Source organism: Hyperoodon ampullatus, assembly GCF_949752795.1.
Source record: "Hyperoodon ampullatus genome assembly, chromosome: 6".
NCBI lineage: Eukaryota > Metazoa > Chordata > Mammalia > Artiodactyla > Ziphiidae > Hyperoodon > Hyperoodon ampullatus.
The window spans coordinates 22,244,203-22,264,593 of NC_136919.1; the positions used below are offsets into that span (position 1 = coordinate 22,244,203).

Consider the following 20,391-nt stretch of genomic DNA (forward strand, 5'->3'; position numbering starts at 1 on the left):
GTCCAGCACCAAAGGGGGGTCAGGCAAAGCTGCTTTAAGTCACGCACCACTTCCGCCTGCCGGGGGCCGGCCGGGCTCAGCACCCTCCACGCAGGTGCTTCCCGAGTCACGAGCTTCACTCGGGGGCCCAACCCTCCTCCGGCTGATTGGTTAGCTCTTGAACCACTTCTGTCCTCTGATTGGTTATTACCTTTTCGGCTCTCCAACACAGCCTAGACCGACCGGATATTGGGGCAGGGTTTCCGCTTCCGTCTTCTCCCTCCTCCCGCTAGATATCAGTCGCCACCACAGCGGCTGCTGCCGGGCGCGGAGTTGTGTGGTCGGTTGGTGTGTCTCTCAACGTCGGTGTTCGTGCTGTTGAACTGCCCACCATGGCTGAGTTAGATCCGTTCGGCGCCCACGCTAGCGGCCCCGCGCTGGGGAACGGAGTGGCCGGCGAAGAGGACCCTGCCGCGGCCTTTTTGGCGCAGCAGGAGAGCGAGATTGCGGGCATCGAGAACGACGAGGCCTTCGCTATCCTGGACGGCGGCGCCCCCGGGCCCCAGCCGCACGGCGAGCCGCCGGGGGGTCCGGGTGAGTGCGGGCGCGTTCGGGGCGGGAGCACTTGTCCGGAAACTCGGCCCGGAGCGGGTCTGAGAGCTCTGTGTAACTCTTGTACCTCGCTGAGCGGGAGGTTAAGGAGGAATGCAAAAAGGAAACGGGACCCCGGCTCAGTCATGCAGAAACGCAGGCTCGGCAAGCCTGGTCCGTTCTGTGAGTGTGTTTGAGCGCTCCCGGGCACGGGCGGGGGAAAAAGTCAAGGAAATAGGATAAGCTGAGGAGCCCGAAGAAGCCCGTTCAATGCAGGGATCTTTCACTGAGCACTTGCTGTGCCTTGAGCCTGGCCTCAGAGGCACAGCCGCATTGGCGCACTTTGGCCAGACTTACAGGCCAGTCTGAGCCTAACACAGACCAGTTAGTAGGAAGGAAGGCCGGAAAAAGAAAAAAAAAAATCGTGGTATCGTTTTCGAGACAGAAACGAAAATGGCAATGCAGTTCAGTGTTTCAGCACTTAAGGTGTACAGAATGTTGGGGGAGCGGGAGGAGTGAATAGGGAACGCGAGAAAGACGGTCTAGCCCTGGAGAAACTCTGGCCAAAGAGGGCAAGAGTTTTACCGCTTGTGGAACGTATCACTGCTAGGACTTCCGGAGCTCTCCTTCCTCTGGGAAGAGCTTTGGTAGGCAGTGTTACCTAAGCAGAACCTGAGATTAGCCTGGATCGGTCTTCCAGGAGGTGAAGGGAAAAAGTAGTGTGGCCTTTCCCCAGCCAAGCTCCAGCAAAAAAGAGAAAGCGAGCACGTGGCAGGCTGCCAGTCTGACTTCTGAATGCCTTACCTGTGTGCAGTGCTTCGGATTATGGCGGTAGGGGGAAAGGATGAGTCGAAGAGACCTTTTTAATCGTATAGGGAAGTAGGAAATGAGCTAGAAGAAACGGGACGCGGCTTTTCATTTCTTTAAAAAACGTTCCAACTAAGGGAGAATAAGGTACAGGTGGGACAGATAGGGGTGTTTATGCTACCCTAAACTCAAACCTTAAGGGCCTAGGCAGGTAACATAAATGAGAGAAACATGCGGGCTGTGAGATAATAAGGAGTATTGGAGACTGCGGCTTTGGTGCACTAGAGTAGTGAGTGGTCTTCGTAAAACCGTTCGGACGCCGAAATCTCAGTCTTCAGCCAAGCAGAACCTGTTTGGGGAGTGGGGGTGGGGAGACTGCTAGTTTGCAGCCTGAATTTTTATACTACATCATGTTGCCTCCTGAGCAAATCAGTTGACCAATAAGAATTTACAGGAGAATGGGTAGTATACCTGAAAATGCAATTTATAGCAAGCAGGTTGGGCTGAAATAGGCTGTGTCTGGAAAATGAATTTGGCTTTAGGTGATTAGGGTTTCTTTGTTGTTGTCGGGAGGTCTTCAGCATTTGCCTGAGAATCGTAATATTTTTAGATCCTTCGTTTATCTCACTCATTGAATAGAAGGAGAAAACTGAGTCCTGCAGAGAAACGACTTGCTTAAGAAAAAAGGGCAAGTTAATAGCTGAGCGCCAAGTCCCCCCACCTTAGACTGTGCCATAGTCTGTTGCAGTTGTTTAAGCAGGGGTGGCCTGGGATAAGAGATTGTCATTTCTGAAAGGCAGTTGTGGTTGCCCTGGGGAGGACAGTTGGGGGTATCAGGACTCATAGAAGACTGTCCTGATTGAAGGACGGTGTTGACTCTTGCTCACTGTTGTATCCCTGGTGCCTAGCAGGGTGTCTGGCACACAATAGATAGAAAGGAATGTGCAAAAATGTCAGGTACAGGGGTCCTGTATAGAACCAGCAGATCTTGGTGATGGGAGGGGTAAAAGGGAAAGAATAGAGCTGGACACACAGATCCCTTGTGCATCAGGCTTTCAGCAAAGGGAAGGAAGGGATGATTGCTGACTTAGTTCCTAGGAAGGACTTTCTTAGTGAACTAAGCATTTAGTGACTTAAAGCCAGATCTCTGACAGTGTAGTTGAGGTTGGTAATAGTGCAGTGGTCAGCACTTCCTTTGAGGATTAGAGCACTAGTTGGACACTTTATCTTCTTTCTTTTTCTCTTTTCTTCTCTCTCTCTAGGGGTTAAGATTCTGTGCTGTCCTAGACTGCTTGAATGTGAGTTTAGCTTTGTGGTCTCAGACAACTTACATAACCATCGCTGCCACTGCCCTGCCTCAGTTTTCTTCTCTGTAAAAGGTGTGGATACACACCACACAGGATTGCTAGGATTATATTGGAGAGCACCCGTAAAGTGCTTACACACAGAACCTGGTATGTTATGACTACACACAGTCCCTGCCTATTATTCCTTGGGAGTGAGGTGAGAAAGGTGTTCCAAAGCCTATAGGCTTTGGGGTGTACTGAAGACACAGATTTTAGGAGGGAGCTCTGTATCTGATGTGTTACCGTACAGAGATATATAGGCAGGAGGCACTAACAGAGATTGAGGAGAGAGGAACATACCTAAACTCCCCCAGCCTTGGGGAAAACTCCCATGGAGGAGAGGCTAGGCCTGAGCCTTGGATGACACCCTCAGTTGTTAGGACATCCGGAGAAGAACATTAGTTTAGAGGTGGGAGGTAACCAGCTGAATGAAGTGGCTTGGGGGTACTGAGTAAGAACAAACGGTCAGGAAAGAGGCAGCCCGAGTCCAGAGCCGAGGAAAAGCCCTCAGTCGTGAGGGCTGAGGATGGAGGAGGATAAGAGAGGTGATTAAGTAGTTACTAAGAGAGTATGGCAGTGAGGCACTCATCGAAGGAAGAGAGGTGCATAAAGGAAAGCTTTCTGGAGGTGGAGAGTAATTTTCTTGGTAGCAGTGGTGGAGGGAAGTTCGGGGAAATTGCATGCATGATCTTAGTGATACTGCACATTTGCTGTGCCCCAGGTTCTCTGTGTACTTTCAGATCCATGCAGTAACTCTGCAGGCAGAGTGGTAGTGTCATCCTGTTTCAGGTGAGAACTGATGGTTGTGGAAGTTAAGCAGTGTTCCTAAAGTACCAAACTAATGCATGACTCCACAGGAGTTCAGACCCAGGTCTGCTTGACTTCCATTGGTTGGGGAACATGGGAAGTTGAAGGTGGGTTTGGGATAAGGAGTCTTTCATCTCTGGAAACATTCTGGCTGGAGTTTCTGTCTGGAGTTTCATCTCTGGAAACATTCTGGCTGGAGTTTCGTCTGGAGTTCTAGAGATGCCCTAGAAAGTTTCCTTCTGGAGCATCAAGTTGGTTAGCTTAGTTGTCCTAATAAATCAAGGCCCTGGGTGGCCTTTCTTCTTCATGTTTCTATAGCAACAGATGATCCTTTGATTTGAGCCAGTTGAATGTCAGTACAGTAGTAGTACAGTAACTAATAAAAGCTCAAAACACTTGCCAGTGAGTCTGGATGAGTCTTCAGAGCTAAAGGACAGGCAACATGTGACTTAGAAAGAGCTATGGGATGAGAATTGCTTGTGATGTTGTGTCTGGAGTAGTGACCAAGGTCTCTCCTACTGACAGTGGCCCTGGGTTGAAATAAATATTAACTGGATAGTTGGTGTGTTAGTTGTAATATATTAACCAAAATGTAGGCCTGGCCAGACAAGCCATTGTAGGCCCGAAGATTTAAAATTATCTCACTTTTTAAAAATAGTATTTACTTACTTATTTATGGCCGCGTTGGGTCATCGTTGCTGCGCATGGGCTTTCTCTAGTTGTGGCGAGCAGGGGCTACTCTTCGTTGCCGTGCACAGGCTTCTCATCGTGGTGGCTTCTCTTGTTGTGGAGCACGGGCTCTAGGCGTGCGGGCTTCAGCAGTTGTGGCTCTCGGGCTCTAGAGCGCAGGCTCAGTAGTTGTGGTGCACGGGCTTAGTTATTCCACAGCATGTGAGATCCTCCTGGACCAGGGCTCGAACCCGTGTCCCATATCTCACTTTTTAAATTTTACTCAAAAAAAATAAATTCCAGGTGGATTAAAGAGAGGCTTTTTGCTTTTTTTTTTTTTTTTAAGTACCAGAAGAAAAGTGAATATTTATCTTGGAGTAGGAAAGGCCTTCATCATAAATGCAGACAGAGAAATCATAAAGGAGAAAAAAACTGATAGTGTCTCATACAAGTTAAGTAGTTCTAGGCATTAACTATTGTAAACCATACAAAAAGATAATGGGGAAAATATTTGCAATGTGAGAAAACAAATAATACAGAAAGAATACTTAGAAATCAAAGGATAGCAGAAAAATGGGCAAAACTCAGGCAGTTTAGTAAAGAAGAAAATCAAATGTCAGGTGATCACCTCACAGAAGATTGGCACAACAAAGCCACCTTAAGGGTTTTTTTCCTGCTATCAGATTAGCAAAAATTTTAAAACACGCTAAAACTCAGTCTCTAGTATCAATGAAGGTCTGAAAAATGGGGCACTCGTGGTGATGGTGGAAATACAAATGGTGAACCAAAGGGGGCAAATGGCTGGTGTTTAGAGGTCTTCAGAATATATATTCTGTGATCCATCAGTTCTGTGTCAAGAAATTTATTGCTGAGGAAGGATTGAATATGCCCCCTGCAAATACTTTTATTAGTTTTTTGCTAAATTTACATTTTCAAAACTTGATAGAATACTTTAAAAATGATAGGGATAGGTGGCACAGAAACAGCTTAAAGTAGAAAAAAGCCACTGACAAAAACTACAAGAAACTCATTTTTGTACTTGCATAAATAAAGCATAGGAGTAAAACAAGTAAGGAAATTAAGAAAAGTATGAGAAATATGTTGAAATGATTGATAGATAACCAGCAAGTGAAACATGGATCAGAGCTGTGATGGGTTTGTAAGTGCTTAGATCCTGTGGTTTGTCTTCATGCCTCAGGTTATCAGATGATCCTTCCTCTGACTTCTTGCTTGCCCAGGAATTGCACCACTTTTTAAATGCTGATTATCTCATGATACATGCATTTAATGTTTTTCTTATATATCTTAAACAAAAAATAAATTTAAGAGTGAAAATACTGTCATTAGTTATCTGCCCCTTCAAGAACACCTTACTTACCTCTCAAGGAACCAACCCTACATGTATTTTAAGGTCGTTTGTGAAGTGCTGATACATACAGATTTGTTGTGAGGATTAAACTGAATGTAGAGAAAGTGTTTAACATTGTGCCTGGCACATTGGAAGCAGAAAGTAGTAGGTGTTTTCATACTAAAAAAGTTGAGAATTTCATGATGTAGATGAATGGATTACTAAAAAGCATCTGTTATAGGAGTTGTTTTGCTGGAAGAAATTTTATGTGTATGCATTAGATAAAGTAAAAAAAAAATAGAAACCAATAGGCTGAGTAATGAAATTATGTGGCATTTTCTTCTGTCTCCATTTTCCTTTTTTTTAAAACAATGTTTTGGTATCAAGGAGGCATGCTGGGGAAATGAAAGTTTTCAGTACTCCCAGAGCTAAGAGGAGGGTAATTGGGAGAAGCAAGAGAACGAGGTTGATTTGGAAAATAGGCGGTTCAAGTTTGGTTTAATTAGTTAGGAACCAGGAAAACTGGAGTGGTTTGATGAAATCTTTGCCTGTTCAAAGGAAAGAATGCAGCTGAGAGCACCCTGCCTCTGGCTTCTAGGAAAACCTCTGATGTTTCTGAGGGCCTTGTGATGGTGGCCCACACTAGCTGCTCTGCATTCCTTTTACTCCTTGGGTTCTTGTATCTTTTAGGTTCATCTCTTTTCTCCTCTTCCCTCTCCCATCCCATGCAATAACATGGTCATCATAGTTTGAAAACAATTGGATAAAATACTGGAAGTCCTACATAGTAGGCAGTAAATACGGGTCAACCAACAGATAGAGAATACATAGAATATGTAGGTGGATGCTGCATTTTTATGGTGCCTGTATTGAAGCTTTCAAGGGGAGGCAGAGCAGCCACTCCAAAGGGCTGGTGTGCAGCCTGCTACAGGCTGTCTCAGTGACGGCTGTTGGGTCAGGGCATGGGTTAGAAACACATGCTTATTGGGCCAATCAGGTAACTGAATTAGTGACACACAAAATGGGTTAAAAAAAAAAATGGGACTAGTGGGGACTGGCAAATTGTTCAGAGCATGCTGCACGTAAAGGCTGCCTTCATTTAAGGAATGCAGGCCCAGTATTGCCAGATCTTCTGTCTGCACACCCCCCCACACACACACTGGGAATCCTGATTTTGTGAAATTTCCTGATTTAGTGCTTTGTATTTTAAATAAAATATGTTCAGCCTGTGGACCACCATTTTGTACTGTATGGATTGATAATCTCTGGGTCTTAAGACATTTTTCATATTTCTGAGATGGACTTTCTCATTGAGCTCTTGAACAATTAATTGTGCCAGTAAGATCAGATTGTATACAATCTGAGTTTTGGTAACTTGCATCCTTGAAAACACTAATTTAATTTGGTATGCCCAAATCTTACTGTTCTGGACTAATTCCAAGTAGACTAGAGGAATTAGCAAGAAGTCTCAACTGTAGACCCTCAGGTGCCAAACCTATTCTAGCCAAAGGATGGAGAGTCCTGACCCCAAGAAAGCACCTTGGTTTAAATATGAAGCTGCATATCTCTGCTCGCTGTGAAGGATTTCGGGCCACCCTTATCCTTTGCCTTCTCTAGAACTTTCATAGAGAAACTGTTGCTCTGTGAGGCTCTTCTGCCGGGCTTTTAAGTGTTATCTCTAAGCCAGAAGACAATTATCAAAAGCTTTTGGACAGATTTGTCCACATTTTGGGGAAGTCATTTGTGTAAGCACATCTTGATTTCATTAAATAGAAAGTTGTCCATTGTTTATCTGGTACCTAGCATAGGGATAGTATTTAGTAACTTAGAGTACTTACAGCACTGTTTCATACTCTGTAACCCTTTGGCCCAGCACGTGACCAGCCCTGATTGACAGATTGAAATCTTATGTCTTGCAGATGCTGTTGATGGAATCATGAATGGCGAATACTACCAGGTACAGAGTACTCTGATTATGTTGCATGATAGTGTTGAGAGTCTTCCTTTCCTGTGATTTGAATCGACTGACCTGGAAAGGACCCTACACCTTTGACTTTCCTGGATGTATTAGTAACTGGTATGTTACCTGCCAAAGTGGAAGGATTTAAAGAGAGGTGACATTGATAGAGTAGTCTTTTAAAATGTGATTGACCTGGCCCTAGTGTTACCAACTTTATTCTCAAGAAATGACCCTTCATGATGATGGCAGTGGTGGTGGCAGTGGCGGCTAATTTAAACACTGTGCCATGTAGTATCAAGCACTGTTTATACTGAATTTTCTTTAATTCTCACAACAATCTGAGGGACCTGAACTATTGTTATTCCCATTTACAGATGAATAAACTGAGGCATACAGAGATTAAACCAGGAGTCTAAAAGTAACAAAGATAGTATGTGGTGGGGCCAGCATTGGAACCTTTTAGCTTTTAGATTGTCTTGAGGGTGGGGGGTGGCTGGTATTTGTGACAACTACCATTATTTTCCCTCTGTATCACTGAGTTTTTGGTCACCAGCCCAACTTGCATTGGCTTAAATAGAATTCACTAGCTCATATAATTGAAAGAACTCTGAGATAGGCTAGGGGTCCTCGGACCTGGATTCCGACTCAGTTCCTCTAGGACTCTGGTTCTGCCAGCTGAGTGTGCAGTTTTATACTCTTTCACGGTGGCAGAATGGCTACAGCACTTCCAGGTCTCACATGTGCATGTCATACTATCTAGAACATGGAGGTTTCTCCCAGCCACTCAACAAAAGTCCTATGTTTCCCTCTTGACCAGATGGAAGTAATCACTAGCCTGGGGAAATAGCGTGGTGCTTTGCTTCTGCCTGGGTTTCTGCCCACCCTTCAACCAGTTAACTGTCAGGAAGGATGAGATTAGTCTAATTGGTTTAAGCCAAAGGTGGACTAACTTTTGCTGTAAAGGACCAGATAGTAAACATTTTAAGCTTTGTGGGTCATAAGGTCTCTGTCAACCTGTTCTGTTGCTGTGACATGAAAGCATCTGTAGACAGTATGTAAACGAATGGGCATAGCTCTGTTCAGTAAAATTTAATTAAAAAACAGGTGGCCGAGCTGGCTATAGTTTCCAATCCCTGGTTTAGAGCTTGGTCTTTAGAGTGAGATGGAATGGGGTTCAGTCCTGGCTTTATCCCTTACTAGCTGTGAATTTGGACATGTCATTTCTCTGCACCTCAGTTTAATTCCCCGACTGCTGACATGGGAATAGAAATTTGACTTGCAAGGTGTTTGGGAGATAAAGCTTTTATGTGGCTGAAACATGGAAAGTACTAACAATAAGTTAATTACTAATAAGTACTACTGTAAATAATTTTCTTTCCATCTTTATTTATAGTCTGGTTAAGTTAAGCTGGTAATATTCCCTAGTTCAGTAGGTGAAATAATTCTGTAAAGATTAGATTCTATTTGACTATCAATTTATTTATTAGCTCCCAAATCTTAACCACTCTAAGGAACCTGTATGTCTCCCTCCCCTCCCCATATGCTGTGACTCACATTGGCCTGCCTTTTTTTTCTTTGGTGTGACTGTAGTAACTATACATTTTCTTTTGGACTCTCTTTTTCCTAGAATTCACTATATTTTGATTAGGTGGTATTAAGTGTACTTTTCCCTGTATTGTATAATAACATTTAGAAGTGTCAGGTTCTAGGCCTTGCATTGCTGTGTATTTACCTTTGTTACTTTGAAGATATCACAATCTCTGTGTCAAGTAAGGAAACTAAAACTGATCACACTGTTTCCTAGTAAGTCCATTACTCACTTCCCCAGCTTTCCTATCTCCCACTCATGTCCCATTTATTAACAGGATAAGAACTACTCAGGCTCCCTTGTGGATTGCAAGGATTGAGTGCATAATGTTGAAAGCTCCCTATTGGCACGTAAGGTGGTGGTGGTGCTCGTAAGGTAATCCTTTACATTTACCACAGCCATCAGTGTTGCACATAAACAGCGGTTCTAACTTGGGTGAAGTGCGTTTCTGGGAGGAGGTTTTGGTACTGATAGAGCACAACTGTGTTTTGTGTTAAGGAGAGTAATGGGCCAACAGACAGTTATGCAGCTATTTCACAAGTGGATCGATTGCAGTCAGAGCCTGAAAGTATCCGTAAATGGAGAGAAGAGCAAACGGAACGCTTGGAAGCCCTTGGTAAGGAATCCCTTTCTGTCTTTGGGTATCTGTTTTCAGTGGAATAGTTGACCTTGACTCTACTTTTATCCCTTTTTAACATGAATTAGCCATAATGTCCTTGTACAGTTTTGGGGAAGGTATCTTTCCCAACAAGGTCACAAGGCCACCACGTGGAGATGCTTAATCACAGGCCGCTGTGCGGGGATTCGGGCAGCCCAGAGAGCCATACTGTATCTCTCCTCTCAGGAAGGGCAGAGTGGTGCTGTGGAAAGAGCCTTGGACTTGGAGTGGAAGACTGGGCTCCACGCCCAGCTGTAACTTACCAGCTGTGGGCACTTGGTTGCTCAAACCTTACAGAATCTGTTTCTTCATCTGTGAAGTAAGATCAGTGTTATCAACCCCAAGGGTAGTCTGAGATGGTATTTATGAGAGTGCTTTGTAAACCTGAAGGTATTATATCCATGTGAGGGACTGCACAGTCCATTTACCATTTGAAGGCTGAATTTAAAGTAATGCTTGAGAGGAAAATGTGAAGGATGTTAGGTAATATGTACGATTTGGTTTTCTTACCCTAATATCCCTGTAAGTTTTTACTTTTTATGGGTGAGGAAAGTGAGGATCAGAGGAAGAGTAAGTTTTTGGATCACCACGGCTAGAAGTGGTAGAGTCAGAATTTCAGCTTAAGTCAGCTCTGCTTCAGAATCCATACCCATCCCTTCAGCCGCATTGCATTTAGTGTACGCCATCTCGAGGGGCAGGCCAAGCCTGAGAATCAGTGCCAGCCAGCCTGGCCTTTGCTGAAGAGCCTTCTCCATGGAATGTCAGCTGTTGGTCAAGATCGGGAGAGACTTGGTATCTGTACATGTGGGTTGGAAAGGTGTGGCAGAGGTGGGGGGGGTGTTATCCAGAGGGTATTCTTTTCTCAATTTTTTATTAAAATTTCAGACACAGAATAGAGTAAAACAAACATGTGTGCCCCTTCCTCCAGATTCAGTAATGAACATTTTGCCATATTGAGTTGTCTTTGTATAAATGAGGCATGTATGTGTATGTTTTATACACTCACATGTGCATACATTTATATGTGTATTGTGAATATACACATAATTTTTTTTCTGATTCACTTTAAGATATAGACACCACCACATACATTGTGCCTAAATATTTTATTTTACATCTAGAAATAGCAACATGCTTCTACGTTACCACAGTGTCAGCATTATTATTCCTTCTTGGGAATCGCTGAACTAGTGAAAACATGACTCAGATGGTGTAGAAATAGGAAAAGACACCTAGAAATAGGAAAGGAATTGACCCAGATAATACAGCCAATTAGTGTCTCTCCAGCCCAGTGTCTGTGGCTTTCAGAACAGAGGGCACACTTATGTTTAACCTTTACAGCAGTATCCAATAGTAGTTTCTTTGATGATGGAAATGTTCTGTATCTGTGCTGTTCTGTATGGTAGCCACTAACTGCATGTGGCTATTATGACTGAGAAACTGAGTTTTAAATTTTATTTAATTTTAATAAATTTAAATGGCCACATGAGGCTAGTAGCCACTGTACTGGATAGCGCAGCTTTAGAAAGATGAAGATAGGTCTTCATGGTGCAAACAGCCTTGGTCCTTGCTTGTTCTTCTTTGAGCATCTCTTCTGAGTAGACTTAGAGGTAAGACTTAGCAGGTATTAGTACTACTGGAGTCTTTTTCATGGTGCAGAGCCCAGCTTTATCTTTTCTCTTCCCCCAAAGTTTAGCAAAGTTGTCTTCTCCATGGAGAAGCGTACACTTTGGCGTCTGGAAAAATTGCATTTTCTTTTTCAATTATCAAATTGGGCCCTTTGGGAATATTCCATGAAGTTCTGTTTTCTTAACTCATGTTGTTTCCTGAGGGAAGTCAAACATTTGGCCTCGTATTCCAGTAGAATCGAATTAAACTGGTCCATGAATTAGGTGTTTCTGTAGTTTCACCTTTTTCCCTTGCAAGAACTGTGAGAAAGTGCAAGATGCTAAAAATAGAGAAGCAATGTCCATGGCCTTAAGCTTAGCTGTGTGCTACGTTTTCCAATAATTTTCTGTGAACATTCATGTGTGCGGCCAGAGAAGACAGCTGTCAGTGTACCCTGCTCTCTAAGAGGATTTTTCACCCTCTCCTCTCCCTTCTCCCTCCCAGATTCAGAGACGCTGTATTACAGCTTGGATCTTTGTTCCATCAAGCTAAGCGTTTAAGAATTCTAAATTCTTATTGCCATTGTCACTTCATAAATTTATAAAAGCAAGAAGACGATTTAAAGGAACTATTTTATGCAGTAAAATGATCATTAGACTATACAGAAAGAAAATACTCTCCAATCAAAAAGTAATTCTTTGGAAGTAATTTCACAACTCTTGAAAAGGAGACCTTATTGTTTAAAGTTTTTTTCAGTTTCTTGTCCATAGGACACTGTTGGCCCACAGCATCTCTCCCTGCATCACAGCACACTCCATTCCACATACACTTATTTCCATGGACAGACACACATCACAAGTTTACTGTGTATACTTGAGTCATCAGTGGAAAATTTGAGTGAAATAATTCTCCTCCTGAGCCAATATGTCACCTTCTGATAAGTTAGATAATAGGGTAAAAAGTTCTTTATAATCTGAAACTTTGGGGGAGTTTCTAGCTGCTACTAGGTTATTTCTAGTAGTTACAAAGTCTTCTGCAGGTTGTTACTACAAGACCTTTCTTGCACAGGCCCTAAAATTGCCCCTGAATGCTTACTTTCTTCCCTTCAAGAGGTTGTTTGCTTTGTACTTTGCTCCTCAAGGACACTCATTACATGTTGAACTCTGGCTCTGCACTGTCCAGACTCTGGTCTGGATCACTGATGCCCATCTGCTGGTCACATCTGTGACTGTTGCTGGGCCTGCCTCCCTTTCCGTCCCTCGTCCCTCTCTTTGGAGGCAGCACAGTGAAGTAAGAATGTGTGAGCTTTAGAGTCAGACCTGGGTGTGAATCTTGGCTCTGCCACTTATTTGGGAACGTTACTCAAACTTGCGGAGCTGTAGCTTTTCTCACTGCTGAATATGGGACTAGTTTACCTTCTTGGGATTGTTGTAAAGATTAAATGAGATGTCTGTAAAACACCTGCCAGAGAGGACATCCTTAAGAATGTGCTTAAAGTTTAGGTATTAGGGTGACTTCCGGTGTCAACTGTGGCAAAAGTATGACCTGTATTTCCTTCTCTCTACCATTTACTGACATTTTTCTTTAGCTTAGTATCTTAGGGAAACTCGTATTTAGTCCTGAGAAACTTTGTGGGTGAGAATCCAATCTGGCACACCTGCTAGGTGTGCATTTTCTCTCTCACCTAGAGCCTTTTGGATAGCTGTTAATGACGACCCTCACCTCTCCCCCCCACAGTTCTCCGATTGGAGTTTCTCCTTTAGTTCTGCCCTAGCTCTGCCACCAACTCGCTCTGTGGCCTAAGGAGGAGTAGATATTTTGTGCTCCCCTCAATTCCATCTATACCCTACTGTTTCCTGGTTCTGGAATCATCTGTACCTCTGATCATTTTTCTCATAGCTCCCTGCTTCATAGATGTGCGTCTACCATTAGTTGTCCAACCTGTGTGGAATATAGTTTGTGAGGAGATCTTATTAAAAGATTATCTCATATTAATAGTCCACCCTGAACTGGCAGCATCATTAAAGAATCACCTGTAATTGCTTTTTCCCCAGTTGGTGTCCCAAAAGCCTTTTTTAAAATTAAAAGTCAGTATTTCCACCTCTCCCCCACCTCAAAAAACCCCCCAAACTAGTGATCCACTAACGTATAGGTAGGTGGACTGGGATAAACGGTGGTGAAACACTTTGAGTAGAATTGCTGAGATCGAGAGCTGGACATACAATCAGGGAGAAGAGAATTTTATCTTCCCTCCCGACTGTTCTCCCTCCAACACACACATGCACCCGCACACAGCATGAGATTAGTAAGCCCAAATACACGGTGAAGCGGACTTCAATTTGCATTTCGCCTCATTTGTATCGTCTTTCTTTTCCTTCCCTTCAAAGATGCCAATTCTCGGAAGCAGGAAGCAGAGTGGAAAGAAAAAGCAATAAAGGAGCTGGATGAGTGGTATGCGAGGCAGGACGAGCAGCTACAGAAGACGAAAGCGAATAACAGGTCAGTCCGCATTGCTTCTAGAACAGCTCGTTTGCCAAGACAAAATCAGGTCCGTTTCCACCAGCCAGTGTAGGTTTTCAGGTGCCACGTCTTTTAGGGTGAAATGTCTTTGCAGGTTTTCAAAAATATACTTGAGGGCTTCCCTGGTGGCGCAGTGGTTGAGAGTCCGCCTGCCGATGCAGGGGACGCGGGTTCATGCCCCGGTCTGGGAAGATCCCACATGCCACAGAGCGGCTGGGCCCGTGAGCCATGGCCGCTGAGCCTGCACGTCCGGAGCCTGTGCTCCGCAGCGGGAGAGGCCACAGCAGTGAGAGGCCCACGTACCGCAAAAAAAAAAAAAAAAAAAAAAAAAAAAAAAATATATATATATATATATATATATATACTTGAAACATAAGGGTTACAAGTCTCTTGGATCTTGTGAGAGTAATTCAGCCTGTTTTTTTCGCCACACTAGTTGTAGTGCATCTAGCTCTGCAGCTGAGAGTTTGGTTAGTGTGCACTGCCTGTAATGGTATGATTCTGCAGAAGGAAGTGTCATCTCACGGGATCAAGTCCACATGTAAGAATGTAACCCTGGAATGAAAGGCCACTTTCATGACTATTCGAGGATCTCAGTACTTTGGAGGTGATTATAGACTCAGTCATGTCGCATCCCCTACCTCTGAGGGCTGCTCCCCAAAGGGTCCAGTAGCAGGGATGTGTGTTTCGTCATTAGGTGGCCAAGATTTTCCAACACAGTGACTTCAGAATTAAGGGTTCTCTGGGTGCTTATTATCTGTGTCTGAGAAAAATCTTGAGGTGACTTTTAAAAAATGCTCTTTTCAGAATTTACTCACTTACTGAAGGTTAAGTAGTTGTAGGGAGTAAACAGTGTCATTCTCCTTCACCACCGACCAGCAGCTGTGGTCTTTAAATGCTCCATGCTCAGAGTCCACTTGGAAGCAGCTCAGAAAGAGAGATGGGGGCAGCACTGCTCGCCTGGGCGCAGGCCAGTGGGCTTGCTTCCCCTGCGAACTCGGAACTGGCTTTCACTTCATAGTCACTCCACCCACTTCAGTGTAAAAGATAGGTTAGACTCGGCCTGGGGCTATTTGTAATTTTCATGGTAAAGAGCCTTGGGTCCTTGTTCTCAGAGGCAGGAGTGGGTTTAAGTACCCTTGTCTCTGGCAGCTCTTAAGTGGAAATCTGCCAGAAGAGAGGGAGCTGACCTCTTTGCCAGACAGTTTCTGCCATCGTGGGGCGGCTACGGCAGAACAGATGGACTGTTTGTGCAGCAGCCTTCAACTACCTGTCTCCTGTTGCCCGTTCTTGGTTCTGTCACTGCTTCGGGTGCCAGGCTTGAGCCTCTGTCCTGGCCACCTTCCTGTGGGGCATGCGTGCCTGTCAGGTTCCATTTGAAGTTTTGTGACAAGTATGCTGGGGCTGCCCTCTGGTCGGGGTTGAGTTGCTGAGGGTAGTAGCGTTAGCTACTGGGGGCTTCTGCTGTGAGATTGTGGTCAGTTTGAAGTGCTGACAGGTCCAGGCTCCTTTATCCTGTGCTCATTCAGGATGATTTCCCCCAGGTTTCTAAAGAAGGATGGATGGGTGCTTTGTGCAGGAACCCTGGTGAGGCCCTGTTTACCCTGAGTTGCCTCAGGCCGTGCATCTGCTCTGAAGTACTTGGTAAAACCAGGCTGACCCTCCACGTGTGGAGTCCCCTTCCTGCCTTGCCTGAGGATTGCTGCTTTCAGGCCCCTCTAAATAGGTGGAAGGGCCAGCTGAGTTTTTGTGTGTGGTTTCCCTTTTGTTCTGGGGCTGTAGCCTCGATGGGGATGTGCTGTCCTGTCACCAACAGCTCCTGCCACTCTGGCTAGCTGCAAAGGAGCAAAAGCCCGACAGCAAGCTTTTGTTGTCTCAGTAATGCTTTGAACAGGAGTCATTAAACCTTTATTCTCTCCCAGTAGAGGCAAGCACAAGTTGAAATTGACTAGGTTTAGCCCTTTGTGTAAACTAAAAGGATTATGAGTTTACAAGCTGGCTTGCCTTTCCCTTCCCTCCCACTCATTGTGCCCACAAACTAGTTCTCCTGCTGACTTATTTGGAGTTACAATCAGGCTGTTCTTTTTGCTTTCTTTAAATTTCCACATAACACCTCCTATGTATAAACCAAAATGGGAGATAAGCAAGGGTATGTGTGAGTTTAAAAATAAAATTACTAGAATTTCCCTTCAAATAAATATGGGAGCTTAGGTTAATGACCAGGCATGACTGTCCTTAAAGCGTCCCTCCCACTCCTGTGCCCCAAACTCGCTGGGCACAGGAGAGGGTGAGACTCATTGAGGGCGGTTCCCTGCCCACCCACGCTGGATGAGGGGGGCTGGCTGGGCCCAGGGACTCGGCCTGTCCCCTGCTCTGTGAACTTGTCCACCCAGCTTGCCCCCCTTTCCTTCTTGCCCCAGAGTTGCCATTTTGGTCCGTTCCCGTGTGAGAGTGAAAGGGGGATGAAGTTCTGGCTTCTGGGCTGTACACAGTCAAAGCAGTCGAGTCTGGCAGGGACTGAGCAGACTGACGGTTGTGTTCAAGGACACACAGTACACCAGAGCCAGGACCCTTGTCTGCAGGTCTTCTCACGACTTGCCTCCAGCTCCTCTTTTTTCAAAGGTGGGCATTTTGAAATGACCATCTATATTCCCAGGATACTGGCAGTTGGTCCCGGCTAGTCAGTGTGGGGAAGCAGTAGTCGGATAATCCAAGATTAAGCTGGCTTTGGGCCCTAGCTTTCCTGGCGTCTGGCAGCGTTTGTGCCCAGTGGTGTTTACTGAGGCTGGCAGGAAGGAGGCGTGGCTTCCCGAGCGCGCACCAGCTGGGGAGCAGCAGTAACTTACGGTGGAAAGAGCCAGGCCGCCTTGGTCGTCAGTTCTGCCACCCCTGTTGCTACTTGTTGCCAAACAGGTTGCTTCATCTCGAGGCCTCCCTTCTCTATCACATCATCTGTAAAGTGCGGGGAGAACACTCAGCATCCTAGGTTGTTTGGGGTTGAGGATGGAATGGACACAATGTCTATCAGAGGGCTCAGCCCGTAAGTGGGTACCTAGGAAATGCTCGTCGTTGCTGGGGTAAGGCCTGGGGATGAAGCTGGCAGCACTCACTCTGGAGAATCCAGTGGGGAAGGCCAATAGGAAGCCTCACCTGCTGGAGTGTCCGGTGCTGGAAGCCTCGCTCGGTTAGGATGGAGCCTTGGGAGCAGCTCCCCAGAGCACAGTCGTGCCTCTATTGTGGATTTGAGATGTTTCTGCTTCTCAATGTTCTCTCTTTTTTCCTGCCTGCTTGCCTGCCTTTTGGACCTCTTGCTGTCTAGGGTGGCAGATGAAGCTTTCTACAAACAACCCTTCGCTGACGTGATTGGTTATGTGTATGTTGCAAAACTAATTCCTTTTCTTGTCTTGATTGTTCCTACTTTTTGTTTATAGTTAATGCTCCTTTTATGTCACAAGTTGCTTTGCTTTTAAAATTATTTCAACTCTTAGGGGGCTGCTTAAGAGTTGATAAGCTGGGGGAATGTTCCATTGATTGATTGTCTCACAGAACCACGACTCCCTGCAACTCTAGTTGCCATTTTTCATTTTGGGGTTTGGAGGGAAGGAAGCTAACTCACTTTGAAAACGTGAGTCATTCATGATCTCGTGATCTCGTCTGGGAAGGCTTTGGGACTGGGGAGGGCTCTGACCTCTTGTTGCTGCTGCCACTGCTGCCTCCCTGCCCCAGGTGGGAAGGGGGAGTGTCCCCACCTGGGGACGGGGAAGAAGCCCTGGGTTAGGAGCCAGTGCAGGCAGCATTTTCTACACTGGGTTCCTTTGAAGAATGTGGGGTTGTGGCAGAAGAGTCAGCAGAGGGGGCAGTCTCCCGTGGGGTCTGTAATTGTTTCTCTGTGGTCTCAGACCAGAAATTGTTGTTTAGTGGCCAGCTTCTGATGCCCTGTCCCCCACTCTGGCATAAAGAGACCCCCAGCTTTGAGGTTGAGATAGCCAGAGCTGTCTGACACAGGCCACTGTGGCTTTTCCTCGTAAAGAAAACTGCAACTTCTCTGGAAAAGTTTTGTTTTGGTTTAAGGATTTCTGTTATCAAAGCAGTATTGCTGAATTGCTTGTTTCCTCCTTGAAAATTAGGACTAGCCTTTTCATGTAAGGGAGATGAGGGTGGAATGAAGGAAGTGAGGAACTTGTGGGAAGAGTAGACAACAGGCTGAGGTCTGTAGAGCCTCTTAGGGTGCATGACCTTGAGCCCTTCATCCCATTAGGATGATGGGTTTCCTGGGCCCGTGGGTGCATTTGCAATGAGACTTGTGAAATGCTGGACTTACAGGTGGTGTTGGATTTACTTTTTGCACATTCTCTCTGGAGTAGAAATGGAGACTGGAAAAGTCAAGTCTGGGTTTGCTGGGCAGCAGGGTGGCCCAGCAAAGCCAGCCGCACGTCCCCAAGAGTACAGAGTGGCAAGGGCATGTCTAGCTTACTGACCATCTGCATTGAGCTCATTCTCATTTTCTGTATCTGACCTAAAGTTTTTCTTGTTTCTTTTCTTCACCTTTAAGCACAAACATAAACCATCCTTGCTACAGCCTAGAACAGTTAAGTAAACCTTTCTCACTGCCCCTGTGTGTGCCATGAAGTCGCAGTGTTGTAGTGGCTCTGGGCTTCAGCGGTGTTTGCCACGGCCATCCCTGTGAGAGTGCCACCCCTCTGTCCCCACAGACCAGTCATCTCCATTGCTTTCGCTTTGCCCGTGATGCCTGTTGGAGTAGATGAAGTAGTGTGTCTTCTCTCCTCTTAGCATTGTCTTTTTAGGCTGTAGCTCCTACAAGTTAGTTCCCAACTGGGGATGGGCTGACCTTGGTGTGAAAAAATGTTGGAGCAGCATCCTACCAAAAAGCAATTCACACTGCTTGGCTCTCGGCCATTGGGTGCCCACCCCTGCCAGAGTGCCCTGAGAGGCCCATGGTACCCGGCTGGAGGGAAAATGGCAAACTTTTGGCTGAACTGGAGAATGTCCTAACAAACCCCTTCCAGAATGGCTTTAGTCTCTAGTGCCTGCTAGCATGGGAGCTTTGTCTTGAATTCCTTTTGATCTGCCCTGTTTCTCTCCAGCCTTAGGAATAAATCCAGAGGCTATTGTGCAGTGACCTGTGGGCTTCTTTGGAGGTCTCTAAATTTACTTGAAACTCAGTACAGCCCAACATAAACTGCTGTTCAAGTTCTTGGCTAGCCTGCTGCTTTGCCCTTGCTAATGAAGGCGGTGAGTAGCTGGCTAAGGACTGGCTTTTTAAATTCTCTGTATCAACAGAGAGAGTGAGTCCTGAACCAAACACCTGTATTCCAACATTTTACGCAGCAGTCCGGGCACCCTGTGCCTAGGAAAGCTGGCCATGTGTCTGCTCCCGAGTCTGACCTGGGCCAGGGGCTGTTATTCTTTGGAAAACCAGAATGCCGCTAAGTCAGGCATAAAGAGGCAGTTGCTTTCATAACAGGGCAGCTGCCAGGTAGCTAACAGGGATTCTACATTAAACCAACATCTTTTGTTGTTGCTTCCAGGGCAGCAGAAGAAGCCTTTGTAAATGACGTTGAAGAGTCGTCCCCAGGCACTGAGTGGGAGCGGGTGGCCCGGCTGTGTGACTTTAACCCCAAGTCCAGCAAGCAGGCCAAAGATGTCTCCCGCATGCGTTCTGTCCTCATCTCCCTCAAGCAGGCCCCCCTGGTGCACTGAAGAGCCACCCTGTGGAAACACTACATCTGCAATATCTTAATCCTGCTCAGTGAAGCTCTTCACGGTAATTGGATTAATTATGTTGAGTTCTTTTGGACCAAACCTTTTGTCTTTAGAGTTGATTGTTGTTTGTGATTGCATGTTTCCTTCAACTGTGTTGTCCCTGGCATTCAAAGAGGAGGGAAGGCGGCGGAGGAAGGGAGGGGAAGCCTCCCAATGGCAGCCTCAACCTGTGCTTTTGTGCATTATTCTGAGAATAAATTTGTTTCAGACAATAAACAAACATGAAGCTTCATTATTGACTACAAGATGTGCTGCAGTTGGGAGTGAGGTTGGTGAGGAATTTATCCTTATCCTTTCTAGGGCTGAGGCACAGCCACTGGGTGCCAACCCCTGCCTTGAACTAAAATAGCTCTGCGTTTCTGTTGTCTATAGTAGGAGTCTGTGGAAGTTTCCATTGAAAAGGGAGTTCCTTGGCTAAAAGTTAACCCCTCATTGCCCACCAAAGATAGAGCTTTAAATCACCCTAGACATTTTCTCCCAGGTGGCTCTTGTTTGTCACCATCCCTTACTGTAGGATCTTGGATAGTATATTTCAGCAGGGGTCTCTCTGGGAAATAAAGCTAGTGAGACCCTTACTCCTTTGGATTCAGCCAGTAAACCTGAGTCAGGATGGCATGAATGTGGCTGGCCCCATTAACTCTGAATCCCTGTAGCACACATTGGGATCTGTGCCATCCTTAGCACTTTGCTAATATTTCTATTGTCAAGTCTTTCATCTAGACCTTG

At 45.5% G+C, this 20,391-nt stretch overlaps 1 protein-coding gene across 1 annotated transcript; it reads left to right on the forward strand.

The window, feature by feature from the left end:
- The first annotated feature begins 305 nt into the window (after window positions 1-305).
- On the forward strand, window positions 306-19,879 carry CLTA (clathrin light chain A). The gene is made up of 5 exons (XM_079707025.1): window positions 306-573; window positions 7,467-7,504; window positions 9,594-9,711; window positions 13,749-13,860; window positions 19,431-19,879. The coding sequence occupies exons 1-5, from the start codon at window positions 372-374 to the stop codon at window positions 19,600-19,602; spliced, it is 642 nt and encodes a 213-aa protein (XP_079563151.1). The 5' UTR covers window positions 306-371; the 3' UTR covers window positions 19,603-19,879.
- The last annotated feature ends 512 nt before the right edge of the window (window positions 19,880-20,391 follow it).